Source organism: Heterodontus francisci, chromosome 1, assembly GCF_036365525.1.
Source record: "Heterodontus francisci isolate sHetFra1 chromosome 1, sHetFra1.hap1, whole genome shotgun sequence".
Classification (NCBI taxonomy): Eukaryota; Metazoa; Chordata; class Chondrichthyes; order Heterodontiformes; family Heterodontidae; genus Heterodontus; species Heterodontus francisci.
The window spans coordinates 85,773,781-85,790,132 of record NC_090371.1 but is presented as its reverse complement, the minus strand read 5'-3'; the positions used below and the strand labels follow the sequence as shown (position 1 = coordinate 85,790,132).

General features: G+C 39.2%; 1 protein-coding gene across 1 annotated transcript in view; it reads right to left on the bottom strand.

Annotated features, from left to right (window-relative positions):
* Nucleotides 1–13,943: 13,943 nt before the first annotated feature.
* LOC137352249 (mucin-22-like) overlaps nucleotides 13,944–16,352 on the bottom strand; it is a 45,845-nt gene continuing 43,436 nt past the window's right edge. The window contains exons 50-52 of the mRNA XM_068017905.1: nucleotides 15,403–15,585; nucleotides 15,175–15,306; nucleotides 13,944–14,212 (exon numbers count right to left, since the gene is read on the bottom strand). Of these exons, the coding sequence (XP_067874006.1) occupies nucleotides 13,944–14,212; nucleotides 15,175–15,306; nucleotides 15,403–15,585 (584 nt within the window). The remainder of the gene's footprint in view (nucleotides 14,213–15,174; nucleotides 15,307–15,402; nucleotides 15,586–16,352) is intronic.

Below are 16,352 nucleotides of genomic sequence, written 5' to 3'. Positions count from 1 at the left end.
TAAGGAAAAGGTGTGTTGAGAGAAATTGATGACTGTCAGGGATAGTTATTGCACAGTTGAAGTGAGTGTTGTTGACCCATTGGAGCAAAGAGATGAAATTGTTTGCGTTGCAAATGAGTGTGTTTTAAATTTGCCAATAAAGGAACATTTGGAAGAAAATATGAGAAAGAGATGTTAATCATAAATAATGTGACAATAATTTGTCTTAGACTGAACTTAGTTATAGCTTTCTTGAAGTAAACTTTGGTGCCTGTGTGGAGGAAAAAGTTGCAATTGCAGCTGACTCAGCGGAGGCTAATTCTGGGATTAGTGTAGTGGAAAATACTGATGGTTTTGAATTTGGTGTTGTGGCCACTGTTAATTTTAATGGAGAGCCAGCATAATTAAGGAAATGCCAGAACCAATAATAAGCAAAAATTCCTCGGCGATCTTTGATTAGAGGGAGAGGCATAGCTGATGTAATTGTTGATGATTCACTTGTTGCTGCAGTTGTTTCTAATGTCATTAGATCTGAAGCATCTGCAAAGATGGTTTTATAATTCACGGCTGACATGTGGATGTGTTTGAAAAGCATAACAGAAATGGAGCTAAGTGCAGCTGTGAATGTGGATGTGACAGACGGAGTTAGATTTGCAGTTGTGTCACCTGCATAACTTCAAGCAATGGAGATATTTTCTTGAGATCTGAGAAAAGACGACAAGTGAGAACAATGTTAAAGTCAGTGACCAGTGGCAGCATTGATGATACCTTACCTGATGTTACTGTTATTGAACCTGTGTGGGATGGAGATGAAACTGTTGCAGTTTGCTTTGATTTTGTGGTCATTGATTCTGCAACTGCAGTTGTGGAAGAAGAGGAAACTGTTGTGGTTGCAGTTGAGCCTCCTGTAGATATGGAAAATGCAGAAACATTTGAAGAATGTGAGAGAAAGATAGCAATGAAGGCTCATGGTTTTCCCCAATTATTCTTCATGTACTTACGTGAAGAAGAAATTTGTGTCTGAGTCAAGGGCCGAGATGAACCCGTTGGAATGTCCGTTGACCCTTTGGAGGCTGAGCTGAATATCGTAGTCATAGAAACAGCTGAAATTGTTGGAGTTGCAGGTGATTCTGTTACTGTAAATGTTGAAAGAGACGAGACTTCTGGAGGTCTTGCTGTGTCAGCTATATTAATGAGGAAAAAGACATGTCTGCCAGAATGCCTGAACACATGAGTAACTAATACCTTGTCACTTATAATGAGTGACCCTGATTAAAGTAAGAAATTGATTCCATGATACAAATGCCCATGACTACGTTGAGGAGATAGATCAAAATATCAGAGTTCCCGTTGACTCTGCCGAGGTTGTAGTGCATTTGGAGATTTTGGAGTTACAGTTATACCTGCTGTAGACATTTGAACAGGGGAGCGATTTGCATTTAGCTCTTAGAAATATTCATGAGGAAAAGGTGTGTTGAGAGAAATCGATGACTATCAGGGTATAGATATTCCACAGCGGAAGTGAGTGTTGTTGAACCTTTGCTGCAAATGAAGGAAAAACTGTTGGAGATGCAGATGAGTGTGCATTGAATTTGCCAATAAAGAGTCATTTGGAAGAACATATAAGTAAGAGATGCTTTTAATTACCGATGGTGATAATAATTTATCTAAAACGGAACTTAATTATTTCTTTCTTGAAATAGGTTTTGGCGCCTGTGTGGAGGAAAGAGCTATAAGTGCAGCTGACTGAGTTGAGGCTGATTCGGGGATTGATGTACTCGAAAACCCTGATGGCTTTGAATTTGGTGTTGTGCCAGCCATAAATGTCAAAGGAGAGCCAGCACAATTAAGAGAATACCAGATACTGTTATAAGCAATAATTCCAGAGCAATCTATGATTAGAGGCAAAAATACACCTGATGTAATTGTTGCTGAATCACTGCTTGCTGCAGTTTTTTCTGATGTCATTTGATGTGAAGCTTCTGTAAAGGGAAGATGGCTGTATAATTTGCAGTCAACATGTTGATGTGTTTGAAGAGCAAAAGGAAAATGTAGCTAAATGCTTCAATTTAGGTGGATGCAACTGACAGGATACGAGTTGCAGTTGTGCCATCTGTAGCACTTGAAGCAATGGAGATATTAGCAGGAAGATTCGAGAATCAGTATTACAAAAAACGATTGTAATCATCACTGAATATTGGTAACATTGATTACTCCCTACCTGATGTTACTGCTGTTGAACCAGTGTGGGATGGAGATGAAACTGTTGTAGTTTGCTTTGACTTTGTGGTCACACTAGCTTTTGCTAGTGTAGTTGTCGAAGAAGAGGAAACTGTTGTAGTTGCAGTTGAGCCAGCTGTAGATATGGAAGATGCAGAAACATTTTGAAGAAAGTGAGAGAAAGATACCAATGAAGGTCCGAGGTATTCAACAATAATTACTCATGTACTTACGTGAAGAAGATGTTTGTCTCTGGGTCACGGGCCGAGATGAACCTGTTGGAATATCCGTTGACACTTTGGAGGCAGAGATGGATACATTTGTGGTAGAAGTAGATGAAGTTGTTGCAGATGTTGAATGAGATGAGACTTCTGGATGTGTTGTTGTGTCAGCTATATTAATGCAGAAGAAGATACATTTACCAGAGACCCTGAACACGTCAGTAACTAACACCTTGTTGTTTATCATGATTGTCCCTGATTAATGTAAGAAATTGATTACATGATACAATTGTTCATGACCACGTTGATGGGAAAGATCAAAATGTTGGAGTTCCGTTGAATCTGCCGAGGTTGAGTTAGCTTTGTTTTTGTACCAACATTTGGAGATGTTGCAGTTACAGTTATTTGCTGCTGTTGACATTTAAACTGTGGGGAGACTTGCAGTTAGTTCTTCGAAATATTTGTAAGGAAAAGGTGTGTTGAGTGAAATTGATGACTGTCAGGGATAGTTATTGCACAGTTGAAGTGAGTGTTGTTGACCCATTGGAGCAAAGAGATGAAATTGTTTGCGTTGCAAATGAGTGTGTTTTAAATTTGCCAATAAAGGAACATTTGGAAGAAAATATGAGAAAGAGATGTTAATCATAAATAATGTGACAATAATTTGTCTTAGACTGAACTTAGTTATAGCTTTCTTGAAGTAAACTTTGGTGCCTGTGTGGAGGAAAAAGTTGCAATTGCAGCTGACTCAGCGGAGGCTAATTCTGGGATTAGTGTAGTGGAAAATACTGATGGTTTTGAATTTGGTGTTGTGGCCACTGTTAATTTTAATGGAGAGCCAGCATAATTAAGGAAATGCCAGAACCAATAATAAGCAAAAATTCCTCGGCGATCTTTGATTAGAGGGAGAGGCATAGCTGATGTAATTGTTGATGATTCACTTGTTGCTGCAGTTGTTTCTAATGTCATTAGATCTGAAGCATCTGCAAAGATGGTTTTATAATTCACGGCTGACATGTGGATGTGTTTGAAAAGCATAACAGAAATGGAGCTAAGTGCAGCTGTGAATGTGGATGTGACAGACGGAGTTAGATTTGCAGTTGTGTCACCTGCATAACTTCAAGCAATGGAGATATTTTCTTGAGATCTGAGAAAAGACGACAAGTGAGAACAATGTTAAAGTCAGTGACCAGTGGCAGCATTGATGATACCTTACCTGATGTTACTGTTATTGAACCTGTGTGGGATGGAGATGAAACTGTTGCAGTTTGCTTTGATTTTGTGGTCATTGATTCTGCAACTGCAGTTGTGGAAGAAGAGGAAACTGTTGTGGTTGCAGTTGAGCCTCCTGTAGATATGGAAAATGCAGAAACATTTGAAGAATGTGAGAGAAAGATAGCAATGAAGGCTCATGGTTTTCCCCAATTATTCTTCATGTACTTACGTGAAGAAGAAATTTGTGTCTGAGTCAAGGGCCGAGATGAACCCGTTGGAATGTCCGTTGACCCTTTGGAGGCTGAGCTGAATATCGTAGTCATAGAAACAGCTGAAATTGTTGGAGTTGCAGGTGATTCTGTTACTGTAAATGTTGAAAGAGACGAGACTTCTGGAGGTCTTGCTGTGTCAGCTATATTAATGAGGAAAAAGACATGTCTGCCAGAATGCCTGAACACATGAGTAACTAATACCTTGTCACTTATAATGAGTGACCCTGATTAAAGTAAGAAATTGATTCCATGATACAAATGCCCATGACTACGTTGAGGAGATAGATCAAAATATCAGAGTTCCCGTTGACTCTGCCGAGGTTGTAGTGCATTTGGAGATTTTGGAGTTACAGTTATACCTGCTGTAGACATTTGAACAGGGGAGCGATTTGCATTTAGCTCTTAGAAATATTCATGAGGAAAAGGTGTGTTGAGAGAAATCGATGACTATCAGGGTATAGATATTCCACAGCGGAAGTGAGTGTTGTTGAACCTTTGCTGCAAATGAAGGAAAAACTGTTGGAGATGCAGATGAGTGTGCATTGAATTTGCCAATAAAGAGTCATTTGGAAGAACATATAAGTAAGAGATGCTTTTAATTACCGATGGTGATAATAATTTATCTAAAACGGAACTTAATTATTTCTTTCTTGAAATAGGTTTTGGCGCCTGTGTGGAGGAAAGAGCTATAAGTGCAGCTGACTGAGTTGAGGCTGATTCGGGGATTGATGTACTCGAAAACCCTGATGGCTTTGAATTTGGTGTTGTGCCAGCCATAAATGTCAAAGGAGAGCCAGCACAATTAAGAGAATACCAGATACTGTTATAAGCAATAATTCCAGAGCAATCTATGATTAGAGGCAAAAATACACCTGATGTAATTGTTGCTGAATCACTGCTTGCTGCAGTTTTTTCTGATGTCATTTGATGTGAAGCTTCTGTAAAGGGAAGATGGCTGTATAATTTGCAGTCAACATGTTGATGTGTTTGAAGAGCAAAAGGAAAATGTAGCTAAATGCTTCAATTTAGGTGGATGCAACTGACAGGATACGAGTTGCAGTTGTGCCATCTGTAGCACTTGAAGCAATGGAGATATTAGCAGGAAGATTCGAGAATCAGTATTACAAAAAACGATTGTAATCATCACTGAATATTGGTAACATTGATTACTCCCTACCTGATGTTACTGCTGTTGAACCAGTGTGGGATGGAGATGAAACTGTTGTAGTTTGCTTTGACTTTGTGGTCACACTAGCTTTTGCTAGTGTAGTTGTCGAAGAAGAGGAAACTGTTGTAGTTGCAGTTGAGCCAGCTGTAGATATGGAAGATGCAGAAACATTTTGAAGAAAGTGAGAGAAAGATACCAATGAAGGTCCGAGGTATTCAACAATAATTACTCATGTACTTACGTGAAGAAGATGTTTGTCTCTGGGTCACGGGCCGAGATGAACCTGTTGGAATATCCGTTGACACTTTGGAGGCAGAGATGGATACATTTGTGGTAGAAGTAGATGAAGTTGTTGCAGATGTTGAATGAGATGAGACTTCTGGATGTGTTGTTGTGTCAGCTATATTAATGCAGAAGAAGATACATTTACCAGAGACCCTGAACACGTCAGTAACTAACACCTTGTTGTTTATCATGATTGTCCCTGATTAATGTAAGAAATTGATTACATGATACAATTGTTCATGACCACGTTGATGGGAAAGATCAAAATGTTGGAGTTCCGTTGAATCTGCCGAGGTTGAGTTAGCTTTGTTTTTGTACCAACATTTGGAGATGTTGCAGTTACAGTTATTTGCTGCTGTTGACATTTAAACTGTGGGGAGACTTGCAGTTAGTTCTTCGAAATATTTGTAAGGAAAAGGTGTGTTGAGTGAAATTGATGACTGTCAGGGATAGTTATTGCACAGTTGAAGTGAGTGTTGTTGACCCATTGGAGCAAAGAGATGAAATTGTTTGCGTTGCAAATGAGTGTGTTTTAAATTTGCCAATAAAGGAACATTTGGAAGAAAATATGAGAAAGAGATGTTAATCATAAATAATGTGACAATAATTTGTCTTAGACTGAACTTAGTTATAGCTTTCTTGAAGTAAACTTTGGTGCCTGTGTGGAGGAAAAAGTTGCAATTGCAGCTGACTCAGCGGAGGCTAATTCTGGGATTAGTGTAGTGGAAAATACTGATGGTTTTGAATTTGGTGTTGTGGCCACTGTTAATTTTAATGGAGAGCCAGCATAATTAAGGAAATGCCAGAACCAATAATAAGCAAAAATTCCTCGGCGATCTTTGGTTAGAGGGAGAGGCATAGCTGATGTAATTGTTGATGATTCACTTGTTGCTGCAGTTGTTTCTAATGTCATTAGATCTGAAGCATCTGCAAAGATGGTTTTATAATTCACGGCTGACATGTGGATGTGTTTGAAAAGCATAACAGAAATGGAGCTAAGTGCAGCTGTGAATGTGGATGTGACAGACGGAGTTAGATTTGCAGTTGTGTCACCTGCATAACTTCAAGCAATGGAGATATTTTCTTGAGATCTGAGAAAAGACTACAAGTGAGAACAATGTTAAGAGTCAGTGACCAGTGGCAGCATTGATGATACCTTACCTGATGTTACTGTTATTGAACCTGTGTGGGATGGAGATGAAACTGTTGCAGTTTGCTTTGATTTTGTGGTCATTGATTCTGCAACTGCAGTTGTGGAAGAAGAGGAAACTGTTGTGGTTGCAGTTGAGCCTCCTGTAGATATGGAAAATGCAGAAACATTTGAAGAATGTGAGAGAAAGATAGCAATGAAGGCTCATGGTTTTCCCCAATTATTCTTCATGTACTTACGTGAAGAAGAAATTTGTGTCTGAGTCAAGGGCCGAGATGAACCCGTTGGAATGTCCGTTGACCCTTTGGAGGCTGAGCTGAATATCGTAGTCATAGAAACAGCTGAAATTGTTGGAGTTGCAGGTGATTCTGTTACTGTAAATGTTGAAAGAGACGAGACTTCTGGAGGTCTTGCTGTGTCAGCTATATTAATGAGGAAACAGACATGTCTGCCAGAATGCCTGAACACATGAGTAACTAATCCCTTGTCACATATAATGAGTGACCCTGATTAAAGTAAGAAATTGATTCCATGATACAAATGCCCATGACTACGTTGAGGAGATAGATCAAAATATCAGAGTTCCCGTTGACTCTGCCGAGGTTGTAGTGCATTTGGAGATGTTGGAGTTACAGTTATACCTGCTGTAGACATTTGAACAGGGGAGCGATTTGCATTTAGCTCTCAGAAATATTCATGAGGAAAAGGTGTGTTGAGAGAAATCGATGACTATCAGGGTATAGATATTCCACAGCGGAAGTGAGTGTTGTTGAACCTTTGCTGCAAATGAAGGAAAAACTGTTGGAGATGCAGATGAGTGTGCATTGAATTTGCCAATAAAGAGTCATTTGGAAGAACATATAAGTAAGAGATGCTTTTAATTACCGATGGTGATAATAATTTGTCTAAAACGGAACTTAATTATTTCTTTCTTGAAATAGGTTTTGGCGCCTGTGTGGAGGAAAGAGCTATAAGTGCAGCTGACTGAGTGGAGGCTGATTCGGGGATTGATGTACTCGAAAACCCTGATGGCTTTGAATTTGGTGTTGTGCCAGCCATAAATGTCAAAGGAGAGCCAGCACAATTAAGAGAATACCAGATACTGTTATAAGCAATAATTCCAGAGCAATCTATGATTAGAGGCAAAAATACACCTGATGTAATTGTTGCTGAATCACTGCTTGCTGCAGTTTTTTCTGATGTCATTTGATGTGAAGCTTCTGTAAAGGGAAGATGGCTGTATAATTTGCAGTCAACATGTTGATGTGTTTTAAGAGCAAAAGGAAAATGTAGCTAAATGCTTCAATTTAGGTGGATGCAACTGACAGGATACGAGTTGCAGTTGTGCCATCTGTAGCACTTGAAGCAATGGAGATATTAGCAGGAAGATTCGAGAATCAGTATTACAAAAAACGATTGTAATCATCACTGAATATTGGTAACATTGATTACTCCCTACCTGATGTTACTGCTGTTGAACCAGTGTGGGATGGAGATGAAACTGTTGTAGTTTGCTTTGACTTTGTGGTCACACTAGCTTTTGCTAGTGTAGTTGTCGAAGAAGAGGAAACTGTTGTGGTTGCAGTTGAGCCAGCTGTAGATATGGAAGATGCAGAAACATTTTGAAGAAAGTGAGAGAAAGATACCAATGAAGGTCCGAGGTATTCAACAATAATTACTCATGTACTTACGTGAAGAAGATGTTTGTCTCTGGGTCACGGGCCGAGATGAACCTGTTGGAATATCCGTTGACACTTTGGAGGCAGAGATGGATACATTTGTGGTAGAAGTAGATGAAGTTGTTGCAGATGTTGAATGAGATGAGACTTCTGGATGTGTTGTTGTGTCAGCTATATTAATGCAGAAGAAGATACATTTACCAGAGACCCTGAACACGTCAGTAACTAACACCTTGTTGTTTATCATGATTGTCCCTGATTAATGTAAGAAATTGATTACATGATACAATTGTTCATGACCACGTTGATGGGAAAGATCAAAATGTTGGAGTTCCGTTGAATCTGCCGAGATTGAGTTAGCTTTGTTTTTGTACCAACATTTGGAGATGTTGCAGTTACAGTTATTTGCTGCTGTTGACATTTAAACTGTGGGGAGACTTGCAGTTAGTTCTTCGAAATATTTGTAAGGAAAAGGTGTGTTGAGAGAAATTGATGACTGTCAGGGATAGTTATTGCACAGTTGAAGTGAGTGTTGTTGACCCATTGGAGCAAAGAGATGAAATTGTTTGCGTTGCAAATGAGTGTGTTTTAAATTTGCCAGTAAAGGAACATTTGGAAGAAAATATGAGAAAGAGATGTTAATCATAAATAATGTGACAATAATTTGTCTTAGACTGAACTTAGTTATAGCTTTCTTGAAGTAAACTTTGGTGCCTGTGTGGAGGAAAAAGTTGCAATTGCAGCTGACTCAGCGGAGGCTAATTCAGGGATTAGTGTAGTGGAAAATACTGATGGTTTTGAATTTGGTGTTGTGGCCACTGTTAATTTTAATGGAGAGCCAGCATAATTAAGGAAATGCCAGAACCAATAATAAGCAAAAATTCCTCGGCGATCTTTGATTAGAGGGAGAGGCATAGCTGATGTAATTGTTGATGATTCACTTGTTGCTGCAGTTGTTTCTAATGTCATTAGATCTGAAGCATCTGCAAAGATGGTTTTATAATTCACGGCTGACATGTGGATGTGTTTGAAAAGCATAACAGAAATGGAGCTAAGTGCAGCTGTGAATGTGGATGTGACAGACGGAGTTAGATTTGCAGTTGTGTCACCTGCATAACTTCAAGCAATGGAGATATTTTCTTGAGATCTGAGAAAAGACTACAAGTGAGAACAATGTTAAAGTCAGTGACCAGTGGCAGCATTGATGATACCTTACCTGATGTTACTGTTATTGAACCTGTGTGGGATGGAGATGAAACTGTTGCAGTTTGCTTTGATTTTGTGGTCATTGATTCTGCAACTGCAGTTGTGGAAGAAGAGGAAACTGTTGTGGTTGCAGTTGAGCCTCCTGTAGATATGGAAAATGCAGAAACATTTGAAGAATGTGAGAGAAAGATAGCAATGAAGGCTCATGGTTTTCCCCAATTATTCTTCATGTACTTACGTGAAGAAGAAATTTGTGTCTGAGTCAAGGGCCGAGATGAACCCGTTGGAATGTCCGTTGACCCTTTGGAGGCTGAGCTGAATATCGTAGTCATAGAAACAGCTGAAATTGTTGGAGTTGCAGGTGATTCTGTTACTGTAAATGTTGAAAGAGACGAGACTTCTGGAGGTCTTGCTGTGTCAGCTATATTAATGAGGAAAAAGTGATGTCTGCCAGAATGCCTGAACACATGAGTAACTAATACCTTGTCACTTATAATGAGTGACCCTGATTAAAGTAAGAAATTGATTCCATGATACAAATGCCCATGACTACGTTGAGGAGATAGATCAAAATATCAGAGTTCCCGTTGACTCTGCCGAGGTTGTAGTGCATTTGGAGATTTTGGAGTTACAGTTATACCTGCTGTAGACATTTGAACAGGGGAGCGATTTGCATTTAGCTCTCAGAAATATTCATGAGGAAAAGGTGTGTTGAGAGAAATCGATGACTATCAGGGTATAGATATTCCACAGCGGAAGTGAGTGTTGTTGAACCTTTGCTGCAAATGAAGGAAAAACTGTTGGAGATGCAGATGAGTGTGCATTGAATTTGCCAATAAAGAGTCATTTGGAAGAACATATAAGTAAGAGATGCTTTTAATTACCGATGGTGATAATAATTTGTCTAAAACGGAACTTAATTATTTCTTTCTTGAAATAGGTTTTGGCGCCTGTGTGGAGGAAAGAGCTATAAGTGCAGCTGACTGAGTGGAGGCTGATTCGGGGATTGATGTACTCGAAAACCCTGATGGCTTTGAATTTGGTGTTGTGCCAGCCATAAATGTCAAAGGAGAGCCAGCACAATTAAGAGAATACCAGATACTGTTATAAGCAATAATTCCAGAGCAATCTATGATTAGAGGCAAAAATACACCTGATGTAATTGTTGCTGAATCACTGCTTGCTGCAGTTTTTTCTGATGTCATTTGATGTGAAGCTTCTGTAAAGGGAAGATGGCTGTATAATTTGCAGTCAACATGTTGATGTGTTTGAAGAGCAAAAGGAAAATGTAGCTAAATGCTTCAATTTAGGTGGATGCAACTGACAGGATACGAGTTGCAGTTGTGCCATCTGTAGCACTTGAAGCAATGGAGATATTAGCAGGAAGATTCGAGAATCAGTATTACAAAAAACGATTGTAATCATCACTGAATATTGGTAACATTGATTACTCCCTACCTGATGTTACTGCTGTTGAACCAGTGTGGGATGGAGATGAAACTGTTGTAGTTTGCTTTGACTTTGTGGTCACACTAGCTTTTGCTAGTGTAGTTGTCGAAGAAGAGGAAACTGTTGTGGTTGCAGTTGAGCCAGCTGTAGATATGGAAGATGCAGAAACATTTTGAAGAAAGTGAGAGAAAGATACCAATGAAGGTCCGAGGTATTCAACAATAATTACTCATGTACTTACGTGAAGAAGATGTTTGTCTCTGGGTCACGGGCCGAGATGAACCTGTTGGAATATCCGTTGACACTTTGGAGGCAGAGATGGATACATTTGTGGTAGAAGTAGATGAAGTTGTTGCAGATGTTGAATGAGATGAGACTTCTGGATGTGTTGTTGTGTCAGCTATATTAATGCAGAAGAAGATACATTTACCAGAGACCCTGAACACGTCAGTAACTAACACCTTGTTGTTTATCATGATTGTCCCTGATTAATGTAAGAAATTGATTACATGATACAATTGTTCATGACCACGTTGATGGGAAAGATCAAAATGTTGGAGTTCCGTTGAATCTGCCGAGATTGAGTTAGCTTTGTTTTTGTACCAACATTTGGAGATGTTGCAGTTACAGTTATTTGCTGCTGTTGACATTTAAACTGTGGGGAGACTTGCAGTTAGTTCTTCGAAATATTTGTAAGGAAAAGGTGTGTTGAGAGAAATTGATGACTGTCAGGGATAGTTATTGCACAGTTGAAGTGAGTGTTGTTGACCCATTGGAGCAAAGAGATGAAATTGTTTGCGTTGCAAATGAGTGTGTTTTAAATTTGCCAGTAAAGGAACATTTGGAAGAAAATATGAGAAAGAGATGTTAATCATAAATAATGTGACAATAATTTGTCTTAGACTGAACTTAGTTATAGCTTTCTTGAAGTAAACTTTGGTGCCTGTGTGGAGGAAAAAGTTGCAATTGCAGCTGACTCAGCGGAGGCTAATTCAGGGATTAGTGTAGTGGAAAATACTGATGGTTTTGAATTTGGTGTTGTGGCCACTGTTAATTTTAATGGAGAGCCAGCATAATTAAGGAAATGCCAGAACCAATAATAAGCAAAAATTCCTCGGCGATCTTTGATTAGAGGGAGAGGCATAGCTGATGTAATTGTTGATGATTCACTTGTTGCTGCAGTTGTTTCTAATGTCATTAGATCTGAAGCATCTGCAAAGATGGTTTTATAATTCACGGCTGACATGTGGATGTGTTTGAAAAGCATAACAGAAATGGAGCTAAGTGCAGCTGTGAATGTGGATGTGACAGACGGAGTTAGATTTGCAGTTGTGTCACCTGCATAACTTCAAGCAATGGAGATATTTTCTTGAGATCTGAGAAAAGACTACAAGTGAGAACAATGTTAAAGTCAGTGACCAGTGGCAGCATTGATGATACCTTACCTGATGTTACTGTTATTGAACCTGTGTGGGATGGAGATGAAACTGTTGCAGTTTGCTTTGATTTTGTGGTCATTGATTCTGCAACTGCAGTTGTGGAAGAAGAGGAAACTGTTGTGGTTGCAGTTGAGCCTCCTGTAGATATGGAAAATGCAGAAACATTTGAAGAATGTGAGAGAAAGATAGCAATGAAGGCTCATGGTTTTCCCCAATTATTCTTCATGTACTTACGTGAAGAAGAAATTTGTGTCTGAGTCAAGGGCCGAGATGAACCCGTTGGAATGTCCGTTGACCCTTTGGAGGCTGAGCTGAATATCGTAGTCATAGAAACAGCTGAAATTGTTGGAGTTGCAGGTGATTCTGTTACTGTAAATGTTGAAAGAGACGAGACTTCTGGAGGTCTTGCTGTGTCAGCTATATTAATGAGGAAAAAGTGATGTCTGCCAGAATGCCTGAACACATGAGTAACTAATACCTTGTCACTTATAATGAGTGACCCTGATTAAAGTAAGAAATTGATTCCATGATACAAATGCCCATGACTACGTTGAGGAGATAGATCAAAATATCAGAGTTCCCGTTGACTCTGCCGAGGTTGTAGTGCATTTGGAGATTTTGGAGTTACAGTTATACCTGCTGTAGACATTTGAACAGGGGAGCGATTTGCATTTAGCTCTCAGAAATATTCATGAGGAAAAGGTGTGTTGAGAGAAATCGATGACTATCAGGGTATAGATATTCCACAGCGGAAGTGAGTGTTGTTGAACCTTTGCTGCAAATGAAGGAAAAACTGTTGGAGATGCAGATGAGTGTGCATTGAATTTGCCAATAAAGAGTCATTTGGAAGAACATATAAGTAAGAGATGCTTTTAATTACCGATGGTGATAATAATTTGTCTAAAACGGAACTTAATTATTTCTTTCTTGAAATAGGTTTTGGCGCCTGTGTGGAGGAAAGAGCTATAAGTGCAGCTGACTGAGTGGAGGCTGATTCGGGGATTGATGTACTCGAAAACCCTGATGGCTTTGAATTTGGTGTTGTGCCAGCCATAAATGTCAAAGGAGAGCCAGCACAATTAAGAGAATACCAGATACTGTTATAAGCAATAATTCCAGAGCAATCTATGATTAGAGGCAAAAATACACCTGATGTAATTGTTGCTGAATCACTGCTTGCTGCAGTTTTTTCTGATGTCATTTGATGTGAAGCTTCTGTAAAGGGAAGATGGCTGTATAATTTGCAGTCAACATGTTGATGTGTTTGAAGAGCAAAAGGAAAATGTAGCTAAATGCTTCAATTTAGGTGGATGCAACTGACAGGATACGAGTTGCAGTTGTGCCATCTGTAGCACTTGAAGCAATGGAGATATTAGCAGGAAGATTCGAGAATCAGTATTACAAAAAACGATTGTAATCATCACTGAATATTGGTAACATTGATTACTCCCTACCTGATGTTACTGCTGTTGAACCAGTGTGGGATGGAGATGAAACTGTTGTAGTTTGCTTTGACTTTGTGGTCACACTAGCTTTTGCTAGTGTAGTTGTCGAAGAAGAGGAAACTGTTGTGGTTGCAGTTGAGCCAGCTGTAGATATGGAAGATGCAGAAACATTTTGAAGAAAGTGAGAGAAAGATACCAATGAAGGTCCGAGGTATTCAACAATAATTACTCATGTACTTACGTGAAGAAGATGTTTGTCTCTGGGTCACGGGCCGAGATGAACCTGTTGGAATATCCGTTGACACTTTGGAGGCAGAGATGGATACATTTGTGGTAGAAGTAGATGAAGTTGTTGCAGATGTTGAATGAGATGAGACTTCTGGATGTGTTGTTGTGTCAGCTATATTAATGCAGAAGAAGATACATTTACCAGAGACCCTGAACACGTCAGTAACTAACACCTTGTTGTTTATCATGATTGTCCCTGATTAATGTAAGAAATTGATTACATGATACAATTGTTCATGACCACGTTGATGGGAAAGATCAAAATGTTGGAGTTCCGTTGAATCTGCCGAGGTTGAGTTAGCTTTGTTTTTGTACCAACATTTGGAGATGTTGCAGTTACAGTTATTTGCTGCTGTTGACATTTAAACTGTGGGGAGACTTGCAGTTAGTTCTTCGAAATATTTGTAAGGAAAAGGTGTGTTGAGAGAAATTGATGACTGTCAGGGATAGTTATTGCACAGTTGAAGTGAGTGTTGTTGACCCATTGGAGCAAAGAGATGAAATTGTTTGCGTTGCAAATGAGTGTGTTTTAAATTTGCCAATAAAGGAACATTTGGAAGAAAATATGAGAAAGAGATGTTAATCATAAATAATGTGACAATAATTTGTCTTAGACTGAACTTAGTTATAGCTTTCTTGAAGTAAACTTTGGTGCCTGTGTGGAGGAAAAAGTTGCAATTGCAGCTGACTCAGCGGAGGCTAATTCTGGGATTAGTGTAGTGGAAAATACTGATGGTTTTGAATTTGGTGTTGTGGCCACTGTTAATTTTAATGGAGAGCCAGCATAATTAAGGAAATGCCAGAACCAATAATAAGCAAAAATTCCTCGGCGATCTTTGATTAGAGGGAGAGGCATAGCTGATGTAATTGTTGATGATTCACTTGTTGCTGCAGTTGTTTCTAATGTCATTAGATCTGAAGCATCTGCAAAGATGGTTTTATAATTCACGGCTGACATGTGGATGTGTTTGAAAAGCATAACAGAAATGGAGCTAAGTGCAGCTGTGAATGTGGATGTGACAGACGGAGTTAGATTTGCAGTTGTGTCACCTGCATAACTTCAAGCAATGGAGATATTTTCTTGAGATCTGAGAAAAGACTACAAGTGAGAACAATGTTAAGAGTCAGTGACCAGTGGCAGCATTGATGATACCTTACCTGATGTTACTGTTATTGAACCTGTGTGGGATGGAGATGAAACTGTTGCAGTTTGCTTTGATTTTGTGGTCATTGATTCTGCAACTGCAGTTGTGGAAGAAGAGGAAACTGTTGTGGTTGCAGTTGAGCCTCCTGTAGATATGGAAAATGCAGAAACATTTGAAGAATGTGAGAGAAAGATAGCAATGAAGGCTCATGGTTTTCCCCAATTATTCTTCATGTACTTACGTGAAGAAGAAATTTGTGTCTGAGTCAAGGGCCGAGATGAACCCGTTGGAATGTCCGTTGACCCTTTGGAGGCTGAGCTGAATATCGTAGTCATAGAAACAGCTGAAATTGTTGGAGTTGCAGGTGATTCTGTTACTGTAAATGTTGAAAGAGACGAGACTTCTGGAGGTCTTGCTGTGTCAGCTATATTAATGAGGAAAAAGTGATGTCTGCCAGAATGCCTGAACACATGAGTAACTAATACCTTGTCACTTATAATGAGTGACCCTGATTAAAGTAAGAAATTGATTCCATGATACAAATGCCCATGACTACGTTGAGGAGATAGATCAAAATATCAGAGTTCCCGTTGACTCTGCCGAGGTTGTAGTGCATTTGGAGATTTTGGAGTTACAGTTATACCTGCTGTAGACATTTGAACAGGGGAGCGATTTGCATTTAGCTCTCAGAAATATTCATGAGGAAAAGGTGTGTTGAGAGAAATCGATGACTATCAGGGTATAGATATTCCACAGCGGAAGTGAGTGTTGTTGAACCTTTGCTGCAAATGAAGGAAAAACTGTTGGAGATGCAGATGAGTGTGCATTGAATTTGCCAATAAAGAGTCATTTGGAAGAACATATAAGTAAGAGATGCTTTTAATTACCGATGGTGATAATAATTTGTCTAAAACGGAACTTAATTATTTCTTTCTTGAAATAGGTTTTGGCGCCTGTGTGGAGGAAAGAGCTATAAGTGCAGCTGACTGAGTGGAGGCTGATTCGGGGATTGATGTACTCGAAAACCCTGATGGCTTTGAATTTGGTGTTGTGCCAGCCATAAATGTCAAAGGAGAGCCAGCACAATTAAGAGAATACCAGATACTGTTATAAGCAATAATTCCAGAGCAATCTATGATTAGAGGCAAAAATACACCTGATGTAATTGTTGCTGAATCACTGCTTGCTGCA